The 19,269-nt window shown below is 43.1% G+C and overlaps 1 protein-coding gene and 1 long non-coding RNA gene across 3 annotated transcripts; one reads left to right on the top strand and one right to left on the bottom strand.

The window, feature by feature from the left end:
• The first annotated feature begins 2,001 nt into the window (after positions 1-2,001).
• LOC127778045 (uncharacterized) lies at positions 2,002-4,544 on the top strand. The gene is made up of 3 exons (XR_008018401.1): positions 2,002-2,673; positions 2,785-4,015; positions 4,123-4,544. It is a non-coding gene; the product is annotated as an uncharacterized LOC127778045 (long non-coding RNA).
• On the bottom strand, positions 4,455-10,400 carry LOC127778030 (beta-galactosidase 2). Of its 2 annotated transcripts, XM_052304682.1 has the most exons (19): positions 10,109-10,398; positions 9,840-9,935; positions 9,653-9,765; positions 9,293-9,359; positions 9,079-9,171; positions 8,849-8,992; positions 8,514-8,602; positions 8,318-8,423; positions 8,149-8,236; positions 7,407-7,525; positions 7,158-7,322; positions 6,708-6,877; positions 6,515-6,624; positions 6,321-6,430; positions 6,116-6,226; positions 5,938-6,039; positions 5,650-5,855; positions 5,240-5,558; positions 4,459-5,139 (listed from the first exon to the last, which is right to left on the bottom strand). In XM_052304682.1, exons 1-19 carry the CDS (start codon positions 10,262-10,264, stop codon positions 5,029-5,031), a joined length of 2,475 nt encoding a protein of 824 aa, XP_052160642.1. In that variant the 5' UTR covers positions 10,265-10,398; the 3' UTR covers positions 4,459-5,028. The 2 variants fall into 2 exon arrangements, with proteins under 2 accessions (XP_052160635.1, XP_052160642.1); XM_052304675.1 differs by having other exon boundaries at positions 4,455-5,139; positions 6,321-6,624; positions 10,109-10,400.
• Between the last annotated feature and the right edge of the window lie 8,869 nt (positions 10,401-19,269).

The raw sequence follows: 19,269 nt of genomic DNA, 5'->3' as shown, positions 1-19,269 counted from the left end.
GGTGGGGTGTCGGGTGTGCACCGGCATAAAAAAAATAGTATGTAGTATTAGCAGTGGGCCAAATCAACAGATGGGTGCCTCGTTGGGTCAAAAGCAAGGCCTACAAGGCCCATCTTGCTAGCAGGGAGGCAGCCCAATCTGCTAGCCAATGTGCCATGTGCTGCTCTAGTCTGGGAGAAAATTGGATTATACTATCGTAAAAGAGTGGTTTCGCTGAAATGCTATCGCTTCAAACTGATTTACTGTAATGCCATCCTAAATTGAGAGGCTTCACCAAAATGCTATTTTCATTCTTTTCTGTGAATAGAAATATTTTTGCTCAATTTTATATTTTTCCTAGACCAAAATACCCCTGACGCAGGCCCACCTGTCATACTCTCTCCCCTCTCTTTCCCCTCTTCCTCCCCCACCATCCCGATCTCTGGTGAGGTCGCTCCACCGGACTCAGCTTGAGTGGCATTGCATTGGTAAGTCACAACGTGACATTGGATAAATCTGGACCATTCGAAGCAAATCCAACGGAGGTGGTGCAGGCGGGCAGCCTCCCAGCCTGAGCCAGGCGCGTGGAGGAGGCCGCGCTACTCCTGCCGGCCGTCTCCATGGTACCGCGCGTCCTCCTGCTCTCTTTCTCTTGCACCTGCCTCTGCTCCTGCTTCTGCTTCCATGAATCGGATAAGCCAGTGGTATGTGTACAAACCTATATACGCTCAATCAATTTCTTCTCTTAAATTTTCAGTCTTTCATCTGAAATTTACCATCTTCTTGTTGCATCCAAATCGATGGATCAAAGCAGGGTCTCGTCACCGGACATCCCTGCCGACCTTCTCATTCCGATCGCCGACGACGTCTTCCCTCTCCATAAGGTCATACTTTTTCTCCTTTCACTTCACTTCTTCTTTAATTTATTCTCGTAATAACAAGAAAGAACTCTGACACTGACATTGACAAAAACTGCTTCCTACGTGCCTAATAGGCGGTGATGGTGCCCAAGTGCGGCTACATCCGCAAGGCTGTCACGGCGGCGCGCGGTGGCATCACCACCACCGTCGAGTTTGACCTCTCCGCGCTGTCCGGCGGCGCCGATGCCTTCGACAAGGCCGCGCACTACGGCGCCAACTTCCAGCTATACGTGCGCAACATGGCCGCGCTTCTCTGCGCCTCTGCCTTCCTCGACATGCAGCCGCCATTGGCCCGGTGGCCGGCCGCCTCCACGCGCCCCCGGTCGCGGTGGCAGAGCAGGGCGCCCTGGCGCCTCCCTGGCTGCGGCGGCACGGCAGCCCCGGCCCCGGCCTCGCGTAGCGGTCTCCGGTTACGGCGGCGGCGAGCCTCCCAGCTGACTCGCGGCGACAGGCGAACGAGGGCAAAGCGCGCGGGATGGATGGATTGGAGACGCCGTCTCCCGTCGTGATGGAGGATTGGGGATTATTTTGGACCTGCAGGCTGGCCCAAGCGCTATCTCCGTTGGATTTGCTTTGGATGGTCCAGATTAACCCAATGTCACGTTGTGACTTACCAATGCAATGTCACCCAAGCTGAGTCCCGCTCCACCAGCGGCCGCACCAGAAGCTGCCGGCGACCGACTCCCCCAAAACCCTCGCGCCGGCGGCCAGGGCACGGTGCGGCCGCGGTGTGCCGCCCCTACCCCCATCCTATCCCGGCCTCGCCGCCGCCACCGGTGCGGCCACGCCAAGTTCCCCGGCCCCTCCTCCTCATCCGCCGCCGCCGCCCACGGGTTCACCGAGAAGAACGGGCTCCACGTCAATCCCACGGCCGCCGCTGCCCGGAGCGGTGGGCGCACCAATGGCAAGGAGGATGTGGAGATGGTGCTCGCCGACCAGGAGGAGCTCGCCGCTCCGAGCGCATCGGCCGGCGGCGGCGGACACGAAGGGAGGCGGCGGCGCGAGTGGACTGGGGGAGAAGGGAGGGGAGGAGCAAGTGGGGGAGCGACGGGGGCCGGCTCCGGCACCGGAGCCGGAGCCGATGCGGAGGTGTGCTAGAGCCGATGCCGAAGACAGAGAGAGCACCAACGGTCGCGAAATCCCCTCCTCGCCGGCGAGACTCTCCCTTTAACTCCTCGGTCTCTCGCTCTCCACTTCACCTCGCACTCTCTCAGCCAACGATTCCTCGCAAATCCTTGAAGAGATCGAGAGAAAGCTTCTTCTTGCTTGTGCTTGCGGCAATGGCGGGGGGTGCACACGCACAGGGCGTTCCTGCTCTGCAACTACTTGCTTCTTGGCGTTTCTGGATCGATTCGATCTGGCCAAAGAGATAAGAGAGAAGGGTATTTTGGTCAGGAAAAAGTAAAATAGAGCAAAATCATTTTTAAGTAACAAAAATACCTAAAATAGCATTTTAGTGAACACCCTGATAGCATTATCCAGCAAAACCATTTTACGATAGTAAAATCGCAATTTTCTCGTCTCTAGGGTTCCTCTTTTCCTAATCCCTTTCTCAGTTTCTCGTGCACTGCAGCGGCCGGCGGTGGTGCCGTGGTGGCGACTGGCAACGGTCGCCGGGCGGCGGCCGGCACGGTCGCCGGGCGGCGGCCGGCGGTCGGCGATTCGGCGTGGGTTCAGTGGCGCTGGCAGGCCAGCCCGGCAGCAACAAGGCAGCTGCTCAGCTTGGTAGCTCCTAGTCCTCAGCTCAGTCGCTCAGCAGTCCATCCAGCTGCAGGTATGTCATTTCACTAATTCACTTTGAGATTTTTGTATTCGATTCATCGATTCAATTTGCAAAGTTGGAAACTGAAATTGAGGGTACATTTTTGTGATTTGTATTTTGTAGGCAGTAGGCACTTAGGCAGAGGTCAAGTTGAATTAATTTGTCAGATATGAAGAGGAACAACAGAAATATGGGCATACTTTCTTTCTTTAGCAAGGTCCCTAATTCAGATTCTGCATCTCCTAGGACAGGGCTTCACATTTCTGATGGGGAAACTATAGGACAGGAAGGAAGAGTAACTGAAGAAACTCAAGAAAGAGTAGCTGTAGAAAGCAGAAATGAGACTTTGCAATTGGTGTTGTTGTTGGAAATATAGTCATGAATCGGCATATTTTAATCCAAAATGTTAAAGCAATAATCATGGCATAAGCAGTGTAGGGTGATCTTAACATAACCAGTAGCATACTATGTGCATCATGAATGTCAGGAACAGGAACATTACAGTAACGCAATAACATGCTAGAGGCATCATGAATGTCAGGAACAGGAACATAGCGCACATAACAGTATAGGAACATTACAGTAACGCAATAACATGCTTCAGGAACAGGAACATAGCGCACATAACAGTATAGGAACATTATAGTAACGCAATAACATGCTAAAGGCATCATGAATGTCAGGAACAGGAACATAGCGCACATAACAGTAAAGAGAAGGATATACCCCGAGAATGGCCCTCCGCTGGATTGTGAGGCAGAATTGCCTCCGTTGATGTTGTCGTTCGCGGCACCGGCTCCAGCTCCTGGCGGCGCACCACCTCTGCCATCTCCTCCAGCAGCGGCGGCGGCAACGGCGGCAACTCCAGACATGGCGAGCAGTCGTGCGAGAGGCACTCCCCAAAAACCTAATCACCCGCCTACCCGGTGCAGATAGGCACTCCCCAAAAACCGTGCGAGAGGCACTCCCCAAAAACCTGATCACCCGCCTACCCGGTGCAGATCTCAGGCGAAGATGTGGTTTCGGAGGCACTGCTCCTTCCAATCTCTCGTGCGCGCAAGAGATCAAAAGCGAGGAAGCGAGAACAGCACTGGCGCGGAGGAGGAACTAACACCGGGAAAGAAGCAAACTTCCGTTACAGATCGGACTCACGGCCTCCTTATTTATCAGGAGTCGTGGGAACGTGGTTAGTGGCTGCAAAAGAATAGCGACGTGACGCACGCAGCCAGCCAGCCACACCACGGCCTCGGCCCGGCGCGCGCGTGTGGCATTCCGACCCCCACCTCAACCAGTCAATAGGGGGCCTCCAATAACTCCCTATTTAGGTTGAGATATTCCTCGCTTAAATCCTGAGGTGGTATTATTATCCTTAACACTTATTATGGGCCTTTGAGATTTAATAGGATAAGTTGGGCCTAGCCCAATTATTCTAACAGTTGTTTTCTTCTTCAATCCCAACAGAGGAATCACCACACGCTCAGGCTTCACCAGCACCACCACCAGTACAGCCCCAAAATGAAGAGCAAGAAGATATAACTGTAGGTAGTGGTACAGCATCAAATTCAACTTCAAGAGCATCTACTTCAATTCGAAGTGAGGAGCCCCAAAATGAACCAATTGTACTACATTTAGATAATTTAAGATGTAACTGTACTTTTGTGCTTTTGTGCTTGAGGTTTTTGTTTTGGCTTGCTGTGGGCACACCCAGGATGAAAAAGCTTGGTCCGCCACTGCTTTAATCAGTCAAAAATGGGGCAGGAATGTGTATCAGATTAATCATCAAGTGGGCATTGAGATGACCACCTGAGAGAATTCATTCACATATGGTTGAATAACATACAGCAGATTTATTTATAAGCTGAAAAAGTAGTACATTGCTAATTAGCTAATTAAGAGGACAATTTAATACATCAATGATGGACCCTGCACATTACCAGCATTACATTGCAGTAGTTTTCAGTGAGCTTAAAAATGAATCATCACATCACGTATGAAGCAAGAGTTGATCCTCCAATCCAATATGCAAAAGACATTGCGCATATGGACTCAGGTATCAGCAGAGTCTCCTATGCGCCCTTCCCCAGCCAAAAACCAATACTGTCCAGAGGACCATACATACAGCCCCTTGGTTTCCCATTCCTGCACTGCAGAGTCCTGAATCTTTCCTTCCCAGTGAATTCCTATGTAGAATAATGTACATACACTGATGCTTCAATGGTCTAGCATACAACTAAATTTTCTGTAACTTCTGACGGTCCGTGCGTCACCGTTGCTGTGACTTTCACCTCTTGTCAGAAGGACGGTAAGCCGAAAGCCGTGTCGAAACCAAGATATAGGATGATATGGGAGGATCTGAGTTTGCGGTTCTCAACCGCATATAGCCTCAACAACAGCCCGTTTCATTGTCCCTGGGCATGGATCTCCACCAAATATTTCTGGAACAACGCTTACCCCACAGCGCTCTTGACCGACGCAGTTCTGCAACAGGCATCAATACATGACATAAGTTCAAGGTACAGACAGACAGACTAGCTTAGCAGTGCTGCTTTAGTCGACACAGTGAACGCAAATCCTTTACCTTCCAAAATATGTCGTACGACTTGTGCGCATGGCAGCCTCCTTCGGAGTAGCTTCCACAGGATCCCTGTGGTGTGCCAAAGCTAGCAAATTTTATTTCAGTTATCTTCTGTCCATTGTCACATTGGAGGTGGACTTTTGCTTTTTCGTAGTCTTTTGTATGCCAGTTCTTCATTGATGGCTGCCATTCGGACACATCAGCGCAGACACTTCCGATGCTTCTTTTGACCATTGAGATTCCAGTAGGGTCACCGCCCCACTCCTCGAATATGACCAAAAGGTTTCCTGTGGGACTAAGCCATGAACGAGGAACATGGTACCTGACAGACCATGACATTAGATTTATAAGAGCTTTTCGTGTAAACAGTACTACAATGTTATCATAAAATGATACTTTTATGGAGTGCCTACCATCTCTGAGAAGAGTCACCACAGTTGGTTTGACACTTCGTTTCATCGTATTCACCTCGATAATCACAGGTTCCACAGTTTCCAGAAGCCTTGTAGCCAGGCCAATATCGCCCAATACCTTGTCCATTTATCCAGATTTGCCCCTTCCCCATACTACTCATGTCCAAAGCTAATGGCTCATCACCATCCGGTGCATTAAAAAAAGCCTAAACAGGCAAAATAACAGGATTAATGTAATGATAGACATTCTTTTATTATAGGAGCAAGAATTAATAATTTTTTCATTACCTTGTACCATGTTAGAGGCTGCTTCTGCACAGGTTCTCCCCACTCCACTGTTGAGCTTCCACTGAGTGAATGAAGACTCATAGACTCACCTTTCAGTCCTACCTGTACAAACACAACAATTTCTCATGTACTCTCCAGATTATTAGATATACCTCATCAAATGGCAAATGATATATACCTGATAAGTCCATTTCTGCCATGTCAGATCCCTTCTTCCCTCATTCAGGCCATCAAGCGTCACTGGGCCAAGAATCCCAGCATTCCAAGTCTCAAAATGTTCTCCCACATTCTATGATAGAGGAAAATGGTAACTGAGTCTGAAAAGGATCAAACAGCATATAACCAAGAGTACTATTTGAGCCTGAGGCTGAACATCTACTTACTGGGAGGCCAACTGCTATACTTAAGCAGGAAATTGTATTGCTGCCTGCCCAGAGCTTCACATTCCCAGTATAAGTCAGTTTTGGGTCATCTACACTGCCATAAACAGTTCCTGCCAGCAAATTGAAGAGTATATTGAGGATCAAGAAACACCTGCAAATGGCGGGCATACAGAGTATAGTTTTGTCTGTTTTACCTGACAGTTGTCCATTAATGAAAATATGCAAAGCATGACCAGCTGACATCACAGTAAGCTTGGGATTCTCCCCATTGCTAAGGAACTGCTCATCCTGGGCAACATCGACACTGAAAGTGAAAAATGTTTAGTACATGGTATTGCACATCACCATGTATTTGTATTTTTGGGGGTTCAGCTTCTTAGTACTTACTATGTGGTATACCATAAGTAGTCTGTGTTATCCCTCGTCACATTTATTTGTTCCAGTAATCCTACTGTTGTAAATGGATCCTCACCAAAGGAATTTATCTCCTCATTGTATGATTGCCATGCAAATCCTCCAGCCCATTCCATTTTCATCTGTGAAATCTGACTTCCCACCTACATGATAAATTTATTTAAGATTAATCACAATTTAAAATTTTCAATTGATAGATATTAACAAGATCACATGATAAACGGATCCAAATTCAGATTGGATGTGGAATAAATTTATAAAAAATAATATTGATTTTCATTAACAGTTGTACCAAGTATATACTACATGAATTAAAATGCAGCAAAAAAAACCCACTTTTGAACAAGCAACTCAAGTATATTAAGAAGAAAATTATAGCATGGACAAGACAACCAAAAAAAAAAACTAAAGTATCTATCTCACCCTAGCAGTATTGAAGACTGTCGTTTTGCAGTCTGGGAGAATACTTATGGACCACGGAGGCAGGTCATAGTGCATGCCATTAAATGCTACCCTTGCATAAGATACTTTATCCTTGTTGTCAAGGAAAGCTGCACAAGCTCCTGTGCTTGATCTAAAAACTGATGACTGAACAACAAATTAAGGAGGAGTCAGTTCAGAACAAAATATTGTAGGTCTAAGGGACAATAGAGAATGGAATGTGTAACGAACCTTCTGAGCATTTCCAAGTGAAGTTACAATGGGGTCTCCTGCAACCAAGGCAGGTTCACAAAGTTTTATGGCTTTATGCAACTGCTTCAAGTGGCCCCATTTTGGTTCTCTCAACAAACCTGAGGTAGCGAAGGGAAGAAAGTTCATATCAATTTGGTAAACATGATGTAGCACATAGGGACCATTCTATTCAGCAGGTATCCAGTTTTTCCTTCTTATTTTTAACTCACTTTTTTCAATAACTAGATAAACATCCAACAGCTCACATGTTTATTTTGTCAGGGGGTAAAATGAAAAATATTTTAACTCAAATAAATTATTACCGTTTGGTGAATCCCCGTAAATTCAAAAACTTCACAAAATCAAATCTAGACAAATTTAAAAGATGCCTTACAAATACAAAAACAAACTACACTAAAAGTTTCAATAAAGCTCTACTAGAATAGTTTTGAGTGAAATTTCAGTAACAAATATATAGTAAAACTTTTACATATTTGCATAGTATCAGAGATGGTAGAAAAAAAAGGGGACCTTTTACAACCCATATCTTTTCGTTTTGCGTAGAGCATCACCATTGTGTTGCAAATTATTTACCAGATGTAACATGTCTGTAATGTTTGGATAGCAGAAATGCCTACATGCAGGAAACAGGTGCAAAGTATATACCTCTTACTAATGGATACCGTATTTCTTAAGGTTTAATAAGCAATCATATGCAAGATATGTTAAGTGCTCAACTCACCATATTCATCAATAGGAGCATCATAGTCATAACTAGTGGCAATGAATGGGCCACCAGCTGTGCGTCCAAAGTTTGTTCCACCATGAAACTGAAAAGCAACAGTGTCACAGCTTGAGACTACTCAATAACATGGTACATTTCAGCTTTAAAGCGTATTGATGGGACTTACCATGTAATAATTCACAAAAGAGCCACCCTTCTGGATAAACTTGGCGACACCATATGCTAGATCCTCTACTGGTCTATGTGGAACTGGAATACCAAAGCCTGTATACCTGCAGAGGGAACGGAAAATATATGTAAGGCAAAAGCTAAGCACATGGCCATCATAAGAACTTCAGAAAAATAAAGAAAGGGAACACTACCAAGCAGTCCAGGCTTCAGTCCACATGGTAGGTTTGTGAGGTTTATTTGGGGAGAACCAATCACAATAAAATCCATTGCATGTATTAATCTGTCACAGATAAATCGAAGTAAGACATAGCTCAGCTGAAACCTTCTACCCCAATTGGCATGTACTCTATGAGATGTGTCATGTAAGAGCGGAGGAAATTTTATTTTAAAACAAAGGAAATTCAATGTATGATCGATCATATCCTTTCCTTTCTTGGACAAGGGTCACAAAGAACATTAAAGAAACGAGGAACTGCTTCCCCCAGTACATGTACTCCGTATTAAAGAGAAGTGGTACAGTACATACAATTGGATCAGGGGCATCATCTTCTTTGCACATGATCCATGGCACACCGGTGTTGAGCGCAACTGCCATGTTAGCTGCCCATGATGCATATGCCTTGGCAGGCTCACCTTGATCCCACTCCAAGGGCCCAAACTCGTTCTCTATCTGCAGGGGACATTCAGAAAGGTAGGTTGCATTGAAGAGAATGCCATCAACAAATACCAAGAATCCACCTTCGATTACAAGCGTACCTGGGAGAGGATTATAGGTCCTCCTTGCCATTCGAAGAGCCCTTCCGACTTCATCATTTCGACAATCTTTGTGGTGAACTTCTGCATCTCAGCCTGCTTGGAGAATCACGCAAAAGTCAATTCTTATTTTTTTACAGAGATCATAGCAATTTTTTACAAAGGGGGTCAGGGAGATTAGTAAAGGTTAAAGGTAGTGCTGTCAAAGGATTCTTGCCTTGAACGGCTCATTATCAGTCCTAAAGCTGATGCCGGGGACATACTTGAGCCAAACAGGGAACCCACTGCGGCCAAAAGGGGGTTAAAGGAGCATAAGATTAGCATATTTCAAATCAAGAATTCTATTCTAATTATTCCTCGTCAGCCAAACTGCAGCCACAAACAGTCACCATCAGCAACGATATCAACTTAACTACCTTATAAATAGAGCAATTTGACACACCTACCAAAAAGAAAAAAAAAAGACTTCTGCCACTCCCCATAACCCCAAATTCAGACATCTCACAGCAAACACCAATTGGCTACTTACTGCAAGTGCAGGAAAACTAAGAACACAAGATGTTCTTGGTGCTGTTACCCGAAGTTCCACTCGGCGCAGACGTAGGGGCCAATGCGGAGGTTCACGTAGAGGCCGGCCTGCTTCACCAGCTTGATGAAGTGCACCAGATCATACCTCCCCTCGAAGTAGTACTGCCAGAAATCAACCAACCACATCAAGAACACGAGAGACAAACACACACACAAATATTCTTGCCGGTAACTACCTGGCCGGGGGACGGCTCGTGGCCGTTCCAGAAGACGTACGTCTGCACCACGTCGAGGCCGCCGTCCTTGGCCTTCTCTATCAGATCCGGCCACATCTGCAACCCAAGCAGTAAGCAACACCACCACCACCAAGTTAGTACTAGCTAGCAAGCCACGCCACCAGCCGGCTCGCCGGACCGAGGCCGGCATTCCTCCGGCGAGCGAGGAGGCGTCGCCGTCGGAGAAGCACGGTGAAGAGGAGGAGGAAGGGGAAGCGTGTGCGCCTTGCCTCGGGGGTGCTCCTGGGGTAGTGGATGGAGCCGGAGATGAGGATCCTCCGCTGCCCGTTCACCACCACGGCCTTGCGGTCGTACGTCACGGCCGCGGACGCCGCCGCCGCGGCCACCGCCATGACGAACGCGACGGCGACGGCGGAGGCGGCCATGGATGGGATGCGATGCGAGGAGTGGAGTGGAGTGTGGGGAAGAAGAACAAGGAGGGAAAAAAAGAGAAAAAAAAAGGCCGCGCCTTTCGGTGCTTTTCCCTCCACCGGAGAGTGAGGCTTCCTCTCTCTCCTCTCTCACTGACGGCACATGAGGACACGCTCTCTCCCTCTTTCTCTCTCCTCGCCCATGTTTTCGTTAGAAAGTATAGCAACCTATTCTAATATTATAAATTTAGAAAGTATTTAAATTCACAGTAATACTACGAATAATATTAATATACTTTCTCTGTTTCATATTATAAGACTTTCTAGCATTGCCCACATTTATATATATGTTAATGAATCTAGACATATATGTGTACCTAGATTTATTAACATTTATATGAATGTGGACAATGCTAAAAAATTTATAAACTGAAATGAAGATGGTATATTACTATATTTTGAAACGAATATATATATATATATATATATATATATATATATATATATATATATATATGTATTATAGTGCTTCTATCTCCATTTCCATGGCGCCTCACGCGTCACTGGACTCATCAGTCAGTCACAGCTGGTGTCCTCTTTGCTCTTCTGTTAGTGGCTAATTGCTCTCTCTCTCTACTAATCTCCACTTTCTCAGGGGCAAAGGTGAACACCTCTCTTGGTAATTTTGCTGATGATTTTCTCTCTCTCTCTCTAGGTTTGCTTCTTGGGATTGGGTAGAGAAGGGCTTTAATCTCCAATTAATTATTATTCTGTTAAAAAGTTGTGTTTGGGTTGGAGGAGGATGTGTGTGAGAGAGAGGGAGGCACCAGATTCTAGGAGTGAGACTGTAGAGTGTGATTAGTGGAAGTGAGGCTGCTACTGTTGCTAATCAGGAGAGAGGAGAGAGAAAAGAGAGTGTGTGGGGGGATGACTGGTGGGGCCCACAGGGAAGACCGGTGCCGGCCCTATACAGCTACTTTAGGAGAGTGGTTGGAGCGGTAATAAGCAAAGGCGTAGTATTCATAATTAATGAAATGGAAAATCTGGATGGGAGACTGGGAGTTGGGATGATGGATGGTGGGGTCCCACATGCCACCCTTTTTCTGTCTGTTTTATTTTTCCTGCTCTGCAGGTGGGACCGCCCTTTGCTTACGTGGGCTGTCAACCAGCCTAGCTGGCGCCGCATGGAGGAGACTTGAGATTTATGTGTTCCAACTTTCTATGTGCTTTGTTGAACTGTCTTAACAACAAAGTGTCCCACTATTCTAAAATATACTACCTCCGTTCTATATAAATTATAATTCTAAATTATTTAGCATATATTAAAATTTAAAAAGAAAAACTCTGATGCTTTTTATTAAATGGTGTATAGGTAAAAGTAAAAGGTTTGTTGATGGTAAAGTATGAAGAAAATTGAATAAGAAGTGATTAATGGGACCATCAGTATTCTATTGTGATAATTATTTTTAAGATAAATTTAAATCCTAGAAATAAAATTATTATGGAACAGAGGTAGTATAATATAATTCAAAATTTATATCATAGTATAAATATATTTTTGTTATTCTTTGAGATTTTTTCACCTGTTTTTTCCATCTCAACCAATCACAATTATTTTCTATCTTATAATTCATATTAAAACTTTCAGAAATATTTATATTTTGAAACATATCCATTTTTAATATAAACTTTGGCTTATGATATGGAGCTAGCTACCTAATTAATTGCAGCCCTTCTTGTGATGAAAAATGTGATGAGCTCGAATGCAGATGGATGGATCGATCGATGGGTTGCCTCGTGTGTAAGTAAGCGGCGCAACTGAAAGCAGCTACTAGTTGCTTACTTGTGCTGATCATCATAAGGCTGATAATGCACGTGTTTGCCACGTTGCCCATGCCTAACTTTATTTTTCGCAGCCACGTAAAACTGTAAAAGCAATCTCACTTCGTTATCCTGAAGCAAAGTGAACAACTCGGGTAAATGGCGAGTCATGGCCGGTGGTTGAACAAATTAATTCCTGGTTCATTACCAATTTTAAATTACTTTTCTTACAGCGAGTAAATATGGCAAAATTGATTAGTAGTGTACGAGTAACTGTTACGGACGGCTGCAGGCTCTGCAGCTGATTCATTTGATCGAGCAGGGCAATGCAATGGCATATGATCACGTATTCACGTGCAGGGGGCGATTTGGTCGGCCGGGCCCTTTGTCCTGTTCAGTACTAACAAGGGTTTTTTATGACCATGATCGGTGTGATGGCTCTGCCTTAACCACCATTCATTCGTTAGTTAGCTAGCTGCGCACGCACGCACGTACGTACGCGGTGGCGGAGCTGGCGACGCTGTTGAGCCCCCCGAACCATAGTGGGAAAAACCGAACCTGACCGACGGTTCAACCGGAAAAACCGAACCAGAGGTCTACACGGTACGGTTGAGCTGAATGACCGGACATGTATTCAACTCGAATTGAACCGGCTAAACCGGCTGGGTTTTGAAAACACCGGGCATTAAACCGCTTTGGTCGGAACGGGCAAAGGAGATAATGGGCTACATCAAGGCCCAGTCCAGGCCCACGCGACTATTTCTGTATAAAAATAACATAAATAATGCTTGTGGCACGGGGACTCAAACCTGGGTCTTTGCACCGGAAGCACTTGGCTCTAGCCATCCTACCCTTTTTCATCTGTGTAATAGAGGAAATACATATTGCATATATTAGTTATTGAACCACGGTTCAACCGATGGTTCCTCGGTCAGACCGTCGGACCGGTGAACCGAGGGGTCGTCTGGGCCACTCACCGGTCCGTTTTTTCTACTACGGCCCGAACGATGATTAATAGTGTTTTTTTTGTGATATACCGATGTTTTCATGATCGTCCGATTTGCTCGGGAGCTGTCTCCGGCGTTATGCGTACGCCAATATGCCATATACACAAAAGAAGTTCCTCTGATGTGAACTTTTCAGTGACGTGGTCGATGACATGTGTGGGTATCAAAGTAAAGAACATGTTAACAACAATATTACGTGGGAAGGTCTCATTCCCGGCAACATATCCTATGCACACAGGCCCTCACGTGTACACACGTGCACACCAACTAAAAAATGTCACCAAAAAATCTAGAAAAAATCATACACATACTTTCAATTGTATTACACCTAGGGTTAAAATCTTAACATCAAATTCATTATATTTTAGCCGTAACAAAAAAAACAAAAAATCTGACAGTTTTAAGGTTGTAATTTTGTCAGAATTTTATCTTTTTTGTTATTCTCTATGTAAAATGAATTTAAAGATGCGACTTTGCATGTAGATGTAATACTATTGAAAGTACATGTATGAATTTTCCTAGAATTTTTTGTGATAATTTTTAGTTGGTGTACACGGTGTGTACACGCGAGGGCCTGTGTGTATAGGATACGCTCCCCTCATTCCCATGGACACATGCTTCTGCACAGAACTACAGAAGTACTAGTAGCGTAGTACTAGTACCTGCTGCCGTGCTCCCAAAAATCAAAATCTGTACAAAACACAGCAGTACTACCTAAGCTGGCAATTTGAGATTGGATGTAGTTCCGTTGTGCTGCAATTTCCCCCTTTTTTTTCCCGTTTCAACATGGTAACTACTTATGCGCATTACACAAGTACTAGCTACAGGTACGTACATGCATGGCTGTCAGATTACCATTACGTACAACTAACATATACAACCATGTTAATCCTGTCATCTAGTAAGTTGCATACTTTCTTTTTTTTCAGGAAAAATCTAGCTACGCTTACCGTCTGCACCTACTTAACTAACACCCTTGCGTGTTCAGGGGATCTCGTGTAATCGAGGTGATTTTCTTTTCTTGATGCCGCTGGAGGGGAACGCCAGAAACGAACATGTGGTTTTCGAGGAAGGAAGTAGCGGGGCTTGGCCGGATCCGGCTTTAATTTGGTGATACATAAGGCAATTCACATCCCTCCATATCATATAGTGTTCATAGTATTAAATGCATTATCACATAAGTAAAAATCTGATGTGACAAAAGAGTTAACGAGGAGAGAGATAAAAGATGAAGAAACCGTCTCTACACAAGAACCAAGAATGAAACAAGAGAATAGGTAGATAAAGGAGAGAGAAGGAAGATGATTGGATGAGAATTTAATTTGAAGACACCATCCATTAGATATATAGTTTCTATATATAGTGTCTATATGACATGACAAGTATGGAAACTATTTAATAGTTTCTAGGTTGAGGATGGCCGAAGTATGTGCTCTTTATGCCCATTGAAGTTACTATCGAGCCACTGTGAGAGAGAGAGCCTCCACCCTACCCATTGCTACCATCAGTCTCTTTAAATGGTGGGACAACGTTGTGCTGTTGGCACGGGCGCCTTGTCCCTCTTCCCATTGCTAGTCACCTCCGTCATTGTCGCTACCGCCACTCGATGCTGAGGTCGAGCTCAAATCGCCATAGATCTAGGGTCAAGGGAGCATTGACACTGGTGACGCATGTGAACGGTGTAATGGACATTCTCTTTTCTGATATTGCCTTATGTGGAGTCTTCGAATGAAAACCAGTCCGGATGATTGAAATAGCAACCGTGACACCGATCCTATATGTTGTGGCCTTCTTAAAAGCGTTGCATTAGAGGTTTCATGTTGATATGGCATTGTTGGTGACCGCATTTTCATTGAATCGGCTTTGATGGATATGGTGGTCACAAGATATGGGTGAATGATTGTTTACAGCTAAGTTTTTCTTCGGTTTATCTTTTCGCTTTGGTTTGACATTAGTTGCTGGCAGTGATGTGTGCTTGATTCGATCGACCGCTGATTTCGGAGATTCTATTTTTGGTTTAAGGAATATAGTGATTACATCTAACATGTAAAGCATTGTGAAGAAACAATGGATATGCAGACTCTCACTAACCATAGATGAAAAATCTTTCTTTTGAGTGGTATTTTAAGTAGTTTTAAATCAACTTATGATTTTATAATCCGTAACATTTGTATTGTAATCTTTATAATATCTGGTTATAGCTTTTATAAAGTAAAAGCCGGAATAAATTCTACTTCCTCTGTCCCAAATGATAAGGCATATATTTTTCTTACACTGTATCAATGACATACTTTGACCAATATTTTATTTCATGCTACTCCCTCCGGGTTGATAATACTTGTCATTTGGACAAGTGTGAAGTCAAACTTTAGAATCTTTGATTATAAATCATTTTTAAAATATTTGTGTTTCAAATATGGTGACTACATGTATAGATTAGTCTTAAAAGTACTTTAATAAAATCATATATTTGTTAACAATTTTATACATATTATAATAAAAAATAATGATCAAAATTATTTTTTGGAGACCGTGCTCTTGTCCAAAACGACAAGTATTATCAACCTGGAGAGAGTATGTTTCCAACAAATATGAAATTAGCATCACAAGAAAGTATTTCAAAATATAAATCTAGTGATATAACATGCATAATACTTAGTATAGATGTACTCAGTAGTCAAAAGCTATTGAGTTTGATTTTCGTTAAAATGGGGGTGCCCTATAATTTAGAACGGAGTGAGTATTATACTATTGGATAAAAAAAACATATCATATTAGCCGGTTCATGTGTACGTCGTTGAGTGTGATTAAGGTGAAATTAATTAACTGCGTGCCGGGGAGGAGGGAAATTAATAATCTCGTGAAGAAGAAAGTGGGTGGGAGATTTGGCCGCTCTTCGGTGACAGATGACAAATAAAGCAGGCGTTAAGGATAGAGATGCATCACCAACTCGATCATCCAGTACACTGTACACTATATGCATGGTTGTATATCGATCAGAGCCTCACGGAATTTGGGGCTATTTATCACTAGTCGATACCTGCAACGGTAGTTGCATATAGTACAACCTTACAATTGGTTAGAGCAACGACCAGTCCACTCCAAGATCCAATTAAACCACCCTTGTATGTATTCAAAAAATGGAAATTAATTTCAGCATGTTATTTTTTTTCTACAAAAATGTGCACAGTGAAACTTCATCTGGCCTAAGTTGGTGTTCTTTTCTAATAAAAATGAAGATGAAGTTAGGCCATGTTAAAAAAGCTATTAGCACATAATAAATTAATTTTAATTATTATAAACCTAGATTTATTTGATACTTTAACAACTTCTATATGAAGAGTTTTCGTACAAAACACAATGTCATTGGCGGCTCCAAGAAATTTTCATTGGGTGTGCCTACTTCACCTTCTAAAAATTCTAGCATCTATACTTGAATAGCAGCATCGCAGCCCGAGGGACATGAGATGAGCACAACAACTGCACATGTACGACGCACTCACGATAAACCTAGAATTGGGCGTGGTGGAAAATGGAATAGGCTATTACTGGGTCGAGTATTTGGGATAAATGAGGTACGTTGAGCCAAAATTCAGGTGGTCTATGGACCACCTGAACACCCACTTGGAGTCTCCTCTGCACAATGTTTAGTAGTTTAAAAAGTGTGCTAACGCAAATCAAGGTAAAATCCACTATCTCCATCCCAATTTGATCATCCCTTAAGATATTTTCAAATTATTCATCATTTAACCAGTTCTATTTGTTTATTCTTGCAGAATTAAATGACATCGTTGCGTGTTTGTTCGTTTATGTGTGCAGAATAGGAGGAGTAATGTCATCGTTACATATCTCTTTATTTATCTGTGCATGAGTAAATACCATCGTTGCTTATTTACAAATATGATGATAAATTGAGAAGAAAAGAGCATATCTTAATTAAAAGAAAACACCACCTTAAACTTTAGAAATCTATAATATCCTTACGAAGTTTTAGAGGGGGGAAAAGCATAGCGTGATGCATTGATCACTTTGGTGCATGAGTGAGTGACAATGTGGCCAATATCGGCAGGCCTTAATTAAGACTTTAATCATGGTTGCAACAACCATGATTAATAAACACGCGTCAACGTTGCTATGATCTGGGTTTGTAATTAATATAGTGCGTTCCCCTTTTAATCCTGTCCGTGCATTTGTACGGGCCGTTTAGATGAAATGCTCCCTAAAAGATCTAAATATGAAGGAAGGACCTAATATTAAATAATTAAAATGGGTGAGACTTTAAACCCAGATCGTCTAGTCCATCATTTTGTAGAGCCAACCGGAAGATTCTGGAGTGTTTTTATAAAATGCTCCCCTCTCAGTTCACTAGCTTGCTTGACCTTTCTGTCTTATCAAAATTAATGTTGCAAGCCCCTTTCTGAAATAAAAAGGGAAAAACTCTGCATGTGCATTGTTGAAAAATAGGAAGAAATGTTGCTATGTCCTTGTGGGTTGGGCAGAGTCGCAGAGACAACCTTAGAAATTACTACACGAAGAAAAAAATTGCGACCACACTTCTTTGAGAAATAAAGTATGCTGTTTCTTAAAAAAAAAGTCTGGATCTTTTTTTGGAAAATACAGGATTAGAAAAAAAAAAGTGTTAGAAATACAACGTGTAATGTAGGAGTTCTGAAAAGTACTGGAAGATAGCCCGCTCATTTACGCGGGAATGCATCACGGCTGCATTTCATATCTTATAAGGTATAATATTGACCACATAATACAATTTCTTCACAATTTTTTGTCAACATTGCTTAGATATTTTTTCTATCATATTAGTTAGCTTTACATCGTCAATATTTAATTAATCCCTATAAGCAATTATCTATAATCTTCATCATAGGTAGCCTAAGTTTGTTTAGAAGAATATGTAACAAATTAAGTGTAATTTAAAAGTATGGTGTTTTTGTTTATGAATTGGATTCTTATGGGTTAACTTTTTCTAATTTTTAAGATGTGATATGATTCGACTTAAATATTTTTCTAAAAGTAAATTTAAAGGTTGAAAATAATATTAATAGGTCATTGATTTATGGGATTGAGGATTGGGTCCTGACTGGGATGTTCACTGGGGACCTCTTCGGCCACGTGGTTCCTCGCACCTAGCTCTCCATCACGGGGTGCTGGAGGGCAAGAAGGGCCTTGAGCTATTGGTCCTATTGTAGCCAAGAAGGTGTTGTTGAGGTCGGCTATTGTAGAATGTATCTGTCTGACCTAGTGGTCTGTCTCAGGGAAAATGACTGGATTGAACGGAGTTTGTCTCAATAGCGAGTTGACCGCAATAAGGTGTTTGACAGGAGTTCGAACGGGGTCCGAGGGTTCTCTAAGAGCACCAAGAGCTAGATCACGCGGTTTATCCCCTGAACGAAGTTCACCATCTTCGCGTCCATCATGAGTGACTCCGGATTAAAAATGACAAGGTATTATAACCTTGTTCTTACAATAAAAGAAACCCAAAGACATAGCAACAAAGAAAAGGAGGCTCTGGATCAAAAAATACCACAATACCACAATAGATATAAGCAGACGAGTATGCAAAATTAAAATTAAATAAAAAGGCATTAGCCCCCATCTTTATTCCTCTCACAAATCAAGAAACCCAATTAGTTAATCAATGACCTGACATACGAGCATTTTCAAACCTTCATTGGAGAACTTACAAACAAAATAACCGCTGACAAAATCATAGGAAAAGCACTAAGAGACTAACAAAATCTAATTTCATAAACATTGTGAAGAACAAACCCTAGACTCTTGACATATTTAAAATCTTTCTAAAGACTTTAATTAAAAATGCATAGAAACTTATTGAACATACGAAGAGATCTCCTATTTCCTCACCGCTAACATGGACACTAGAGAGAGGAGAAGGAATGGGACAAAAGGACAGTAATAGCTAAGCCCCCCCCCCCCCCCCCCCCCCAAAAACCCGGAGCCATACATTCTTTTTACATAATAGATTGAAAAAACGGTCTCGATATTACAGTGAGAATCTTAAACTCAAGGTGACAAGGAGACATTGAAGGTGGTTTTTCAAATTTACATGGTATTTAGATGAAACAAAGCAAGCAAGATAAAGATACATTGTTGATATCAAATAATCCTGATTTCGCCCCTCGGCCGGCGTGACAACGCTGCGTCCAAAAAAGTTCC

Source organism: Oryza glaberrima, chromosome 1 (assembly GCF_000147395.1).
Source record: "Oryza glaberrima chromosome 1, OglaRS2, whole genome shotgun sequence".
In the NCBI taxonomy this organism is placed as follows: domain Eukaryota; kingdom Viridiplantae; phylum Streptophyta; class Magnoliopsida; order Poales; family Poaceae; genus Oryza; species Oryza glaberrima.
The sequence above is the reverse complement of the archived record's forward strand: the minus strand, read 5'-3'. Positions and strand labels throughout refer to the sequence as shown.

What these genes read in the sequence shown, in the direction of transcription:
- LOC127778030 (XM_052304675.1), bottom strand. Translation starts at nt 10,264, where the DNA reads ATGGCCGCCTCCGCCGTCGCCGTCGCGTTCGTCATGGCGGTGGCCGCG. An exon ending in CACTTGGAAATGCTCAGAAG is followed by an intron (nt 7,323 to 7,406) that starts GTTCGTTACACA and finishes TTTGTTGTTCAG; the next exon opens with TCATCAGTTTTTAGATCAAG. An exon ending in TACTTATGGTATACCACATA is followed by an intron (nt 6,625 to 6,707) that starts GTAAGTACTAAG and finishes TTTCACTTTCAG; the next exon opens with TGTCGATGTTGCCCAGGATG.